Here is a 6,000-nt window from a genome sequence, read left to right as displayed (position 1 = left end):
CCCCGCAATTTGTGTGTTTAATGAGCCGTTGTCTTGGTAACGGTCTCGGCGGGACGGCCACTGGTGACGTCCCGAGAACCGGAGCTCCGGCCCGCAGAACCACGTGTAAATTTATAAAGTCAACACCCAAATACTCATTGTCACTTCAATGTAACGTCGTTGTGTGGTGCAACCGATCACACAAATTCGAACAAAACGCCGGGACTCGCTTGAGCAGCCTCGTGACCCAGAGGCAAACACTCCGGCGCACGGTTCAGCGCGTCCCGGGACGGAGGGGTGCCCCCTCGCGTGTGTGTTTGCGCGCCAATTTGGTCACCTCGTGCATGAGGTTTAGCAGCTAATGAGCCCGTTACCTCTCGGCTTTTTTTATTGAGAGAACAGCTTTGCACTGGGCTTCGTTTTTCACCACGACGTGCCCGGTTTCCTAATGCGCAAATTTTCCAGCCAACATTCTTTTCCCACAGATAGAGCTGCAAAAGAATGCATAGGTATTTGGTGAGAATACAGTACTCAAGAACTGGGCTCAGGTAGTTTACCTATGAGAAGGAAACACATGGGCAAAAACTTGCAACGATATCACATTTCTCAAAGTTCACATACTCATTTCTGTTGAATTAAGCGTCTTCTATTTTCTTCCAATGTGTCGATACTGTGAGTCTAGGAAACGGCCATGCACACACATGGTAAAGTTTGGTCGGCTTCCCTCGTTAGAGGAAGTTGTCAAAGAATCGTGAAGGTCGCGAGACTGTCGTGGATGAAAAATTTGCGTTTCGCATTCCCAGCTGGAAAGCTTGTCGTCCGTCGCTAGTCCATGACGAATATCAATTTATTAACATTTGTGTTCAGATGGGTGACGCCCTTTCCGACAAGCCCCCGTACCGACCAGCCCCACTTGTGTTGCCTGTTGCATAAAACAACACCAGGGGAAGGGCGGGAATTATCGTGCCCTAGAAGTTCTGGCCAATCACCGACCAGCTCTCGATTCGGCTAATAACAGCGAGTGGTTGGCGATTCGGAGTTTTACGATCAAAGATAGGCTCGGGTTCTCGCACGCGATCGACCCCCTGTTGCAGTGGTCTACTGGAGTGGTCGCTCTTCTCAGGCGAGACCACCGACTCGCTACGCTGAACTTGCTCGGGACTGCCTTCGACGTCTCCCGAAGTGGATCCTCCCACCTCCCGATCATACCCGAGCGCGCTCGATCACGGCCCCGTGGTCTGTGAAATCGTCCCTCGTTTGAATTCTATTTATTTTCTTTATCAATTCACAGCTCAATCGACCAGGGGCTTTTGTTGTTGTCAAACCGTTTTGTCCCGGTTGGTTGAGTTCAGCGAGCGACCGTAGTACGCGAAACCTCGCGGGACAGGACAGACACGGATAGCACCACCTCCACTTCCCAGGGGGAAGCCGTAACGTAATACATTGCAGCACAGCAGCTCGTCAAGACTACCACGGTGGCGTCACACCACGAGTACCCAAGGGTTGCGGGTTCGGATCCCCCTATGGACAGGATGACCACTATGGCTAGTATGGGCAGCATGCAGCAACACCACGGAGATTCCGGTGGTACGTACACATTCCTAGTTTTCCTTCTCTTTCGTCTGTCTCAGCCAACATACACACCGCGTTCCTACAGCAGCTTGTGTACCGGGGCGCATCCGCCGTGGTCTCGGCAGAGTAAGCCCGACCACACGCCGACCCGGTTGGACGAGTTCCGCCGCGCGGTGACATGCCGGCCGATATGCTCGACTCGCGCCCCATTCTGCCATTCATGCCGGCCTACAAAACCACCCTGTCTGACACGGTGTCGCTAGAGTCAAGTAAGCAGGACAACACTGTCAAGTGGTCGGCCGGCAACTCGTCGGCCTGGCGTAGGTCAGGAGGGGGAAGCCATGGAGGGGAGGGGGGCTCCGGTCTGTCCCCACGGACCTACTGTACACAGAACATCTGTGTCAACACATTATAGTCCCAGATTATCTCCTATAGGCATAAGTATGGAGATAGTATTAGCGCCTAACAAACATGACAATGACTCACGCCATGACCTGACTGATTAGGTAGACCACGGCCACCAGAACTGTACCATGTGGTGGCAGTCACAACGTATTTTCTATGGCTTCATTGTGTCTTCCCTTTATTCAGTAGCTGTCATAGCAGGACATGTCAAAATGGCCCCTGTCTTCAGTGAACCAGGAGAACTTGTTATACAGACTCCTGTTTAGTAGTTTATAGTTGTAAATGTTGGGATAGGACATGTGGCGTTACTCAAGCGTGGGGAAGCCCGTGTAATGTGCAGTTTGTAAAGTCTGTGCTGTCTACGCCAAGGTTGGAGTTAGCGTGAAGTTTTGTGAAGTTCTTGTTGTTGTTTAGGGGTGGACAGGGGCTTTTGGCACGGACAGATATGCAGCAATTCAGCGGCAGAGAAAGGTTCCTGTTGTTGTCAGCATAAATGACGCCGAGGCCATTTGCACTTTCTATTGTGCCCCTACTTTATTACAACAGTAGAATTCCCGGCCGGGGTCGGCGTGAATAGGGCTTCAGTTCCCCTCACCACAACAACAAGACTACCCCTCATTATCAGCTGCCTGGGACGGGGAAATCCAAAGGAATGCCAATCTGGCCCCAAACTTGTTCAAACCGTGTAGCTTTGCGGGTCTGTAGTGTGACCTAGCCGGTAAATGAACCCGTCTCGTGGGGTCGGCCGTGTCTTGTTGCCGGATTTCCAGCCATGTTGAATATACCCGACACCACGAGTTGTTTTGGTGGGGTGTAATTGGGTAATTCAGCGGCTTCGAATTCAGTCAGCCAATTTTGATTCGAATCCATTTTTTATCAGAACTGAATAATTCAAACTATCCATGACCCATATAACTAGTGTGTGATATCCGTACTTGCTAGTAAAACGTACTTACTAGGAGTGGTTGTTGTTGTTTTCATTCCGTTTCTCAGTATTTGTCTGAACATTCTACTAAAGTATCCTCCACCACCCCTCCTGTTCCCTTTGCTTTGTGAAGTTAGCTGTCCGGTCCTGGGCAGGTTTTACCACCAGTAATGTTGATGTTATTAATGTTCCGGCTAACTACCGTGTCACGGCCCAGCGGAGTGCCACACCGTACCGCCACACGCGGGCCTCTCCCGACAACTCAAGTTGGACCCCAAAGTTTATCTGTTAGTTTAACAGATCAAAACTCAGGACAAAACTGTCCACGGCGACTCTCGGATTGATCCCAGGCGCCGTCCGAGGGGGTTGAGACCCGTCAGATAGCTTTCTACAGAGGAAAACCGTCCGTAGTGCTGACAGACAGGTGACTTCACCTAGCCTGGAGGTCCGACCGCCGGACCCCCACAGGAATCTTCCCGCCGCCGCCCGTCCCTATTCCCGAGTAGCTTTATCTCCGAACTTGTCAACCTTTTATTGGTATCAGCTGGCCCTAAGTGGCCAACCTCCCCCTAACTGATTCCCAATGAAAAGCTACGGTGTTTTATTAATGTTTTCCTTGCCTAGGAGTACACTGCACTGTTTTAAATATGCAGACATGGCGGCATTATGGATAGGGTCCTGTCGCTGTTCTGGCATAATTGATTATGTATTTGGCCTAAACGATCAGACTTATATTAGATCAATTATTCTTCTGGCTCCGGAAGCCTGCTCTAAAGAGCTGAAAAATAGTATAATTTTGCAGTTCAGTGGTTCGCATCTGGGGTTTTCGGGGGGTTCCCTCTTGCTTCAGGACTATTGCCCACATTTAGATATGAGTAATTTCATCGCATAATTATAAGACGGGTAGCGGGGCGATGGTGTTGGAGGTGCGGTCGGGGGGAGAGCAGAGTTGTGACACCCTCCGATGCGGGCCACACGACGCTGAGATCGAACCCGTTCCCAGGAGCGGTCCGGAGACACACGGCCCGGCCATATATCTGCGTCTCCCGCACAGATTGAGCACGCAGTCCGTCAATGGACCTTCCCGTTGTAAAATTTCACATTTTACCGTGTCCGATACACCTCAGACGCTGTAAATTAGGTGCAGGTTGGCGGAAACTCGGCAACAAGTTCTACTTCGGGAACAACTTTCCGGTCCTGTGCATGTATCCACTCTGGTGACAAACATGTGGAACAAACAGGTGTGCTAGAAGTCAAGCTTCGTGCAGGTGGAAAACGCAACATTTTTCTTCCAATATAAAACAATACAAAAGTGCAATTTTGTTTCAAAATTACATATAGCCATAGACTGACCATCAGTAAACTTGAGACTAGAAAGAATCGCGAAGGGAGAAAAATCGGTTGGTACTTAGCCCTCACAGGTTGGAAAGGTTGGGAACAAGTGCACAAGGTTTGATAGATGGCCGTTCCAAGGGCAAGCACCCTTGCAGCAATACATAACGCTTATCTCACGTATCTCGCCCGGGATAATCCGTGTTAGGCGCTCCATATTTGCCGGGGTCGCCATGCTGGCCGAGCCCGGTCCGCCGCGATAGCACGCCGATAACTCGATAGGATTTGTAATTTCATCCCCATCGCTATCAAAACTCATGAAATTTGATGAATTTTGTGGGGAATTTTTTGTGTAGCTGTCACAGGTGTTATTTGCGGAGCTTAGGCCGCTCAGGACCAGGGCAATATTTCACCCACCGTATCTCAGAAAAATGTGGAATCTCATGCCACTACATCTATCATAAAACTGGAGACAATACGGCCGTGTGGTGATGTGAAGGACGGTATCATGCTCGACAGACGAGGAGAAACAAGTCATACAGACGCACCCCAGCGTGCATGTCAGACAACTTTACACTAGCCGGGCTGAACTGGTGGAATTACAGTCACATGGCTCTGTACAGGTGTACAGGTATCATCATAAAACAAGCTGGACACGTTATGTTGGGAGGGTTGCCTGCCTCCCATCAGATATGTTCTTGAGCAGTGGGTACAAGAATGGACGGGGGTTCCGAAAGAAATCACATATGATGCCAATGGCAAGTAGTACTTAGGACTATATATTTTTTGTTTGACTCAAAGTCCAAAGAACAACAGTGGTATTCCAGTGGAATTCCAGTATATTATACGGTATCCTACGTGTATTTTACAAAAATTCACGTGTATGGGGAACCATTTGTCACTTTCCTATCTGGACGTAGAACCATTTAAGATATGTCGTCCTGTAAGGTTTCAGCATTATAGTTATAATGGACTCACTCCAAAGTCTGTGTAAGACTTTAACTACAGACAATTCAACCCATGACCCTTAAGCATCACAACATCATTTGTCAAATTATATATTCCTGAGGCTAAACACCTCTAAAGCAAATTGACCGTAGACAGGTTTTTTTTCTGTGGTTTTTTTAAGTACGACCCTCTTTTGTTTACGTCGTTAGGTCGTGTAGTGATGGTTTGGACTGGCTTCCGAACAAAACTTTGCTTTAGCACCCCGATACTACTCTCCAAGCAGAGGTTGTGGGGAATGATCGTTACCTTTTTATATATGGCCATTTTTTTTTGTCCTGATCCCCACCACCCGTCGGTGGCTATTGGAACTTCTCTGGCTAATGGATACTGCCTGGCCAATTTGATACTGTCTTTTTGCCACCGAGAGGGATCTGCTTGGAGATTACCCCGATACTTTGTGAACAGGAAACAGCCACGATATTTTTGTTTGGAGGAAGATGTAATCATATAATCATATCAGGGGCACAAAGTGTACTAAAACTCAGGTGAACAACACCCAATTTCCTTTACTTCTTGGGACAATGGCTACACTTGTAAACATCACCAGGGGGGATCCAACACAAAAACATCTCAGGGTCACCCTGTTTGTAAATGACAGAGGCCCCTAGGGAATGCAAACAAGGTCAGACAGTTCAAATGTTCACTACCAGTTATTGTTATTATCAATGCTAAGGTCTGTCTGTATTTTTCGGTAGGTTTACATGTATTCTCAATGTAAACGTGTATTCTTGTTGAGTAACTGTGCTTTATCATATTTTACACCTTTAATGGCCTTTATT

At 48.4% G+C, this 6,000-nt stretch overlaps 1 protein-coding gene across 15 annotated transcripts in view; it reads left to right on the top strand.

Annotated features, from left to right (window-relative positions):
- The first annotated feature begins 767 nt into the window (after nucleotides 1–767).
- The window catches only part of LOC109485468 (paired box protein Pax-2a-like), a 70,248-nt gene continuing 65,015 nt past the window's right edge, over nucleotides 768–6,000 (top strand). For 5 of the 15 annotated variants that reach the window (XR_002141131.1, XR_002141132.1, XR_002141133.1 and 2 more), the window contains exon 1: nucleotides 768–1,566. Coding sequence is in view for 12 of the 15 variants with exons in the window: in XM_019789098.1 (XP_019644657.1) it covers nucleotides 1,503–1,566 (64 nt within the window). In the remaining 3 variants the exon portion in view is untranslated. The remainder of the gene's footprint in view (nucleotides 1,567–6,000) is intronic. The other 10 variants (XM_019789093.1, XM_019789086.1, XM_019789092.1 and 7 more) reach the window with 9 other exon arrangements.

This window comes from Branchiostoma belcheri, unplaced genomic scaffold (genome assembly GCF_001625305.1).
Source record: "Branchiostoma belcheri isolate BF01 breed outbred unplaced genomic scaffold, Haploidv18h27 scaffold76, whole genome shotgun sequence".
Lineage (NCBI taxonomy): Eukaryota > Metazoa > Chordata > Leptocardii > Amphioxiformes > Branchiostomatidae > Branchiostoma > Branchiostoma belcheri.
The sequence above is the reverse complement of the archived record's forward strand: the minus strand, read 5'-3'. Positions and strand labels throughout refer to the sequence as shown.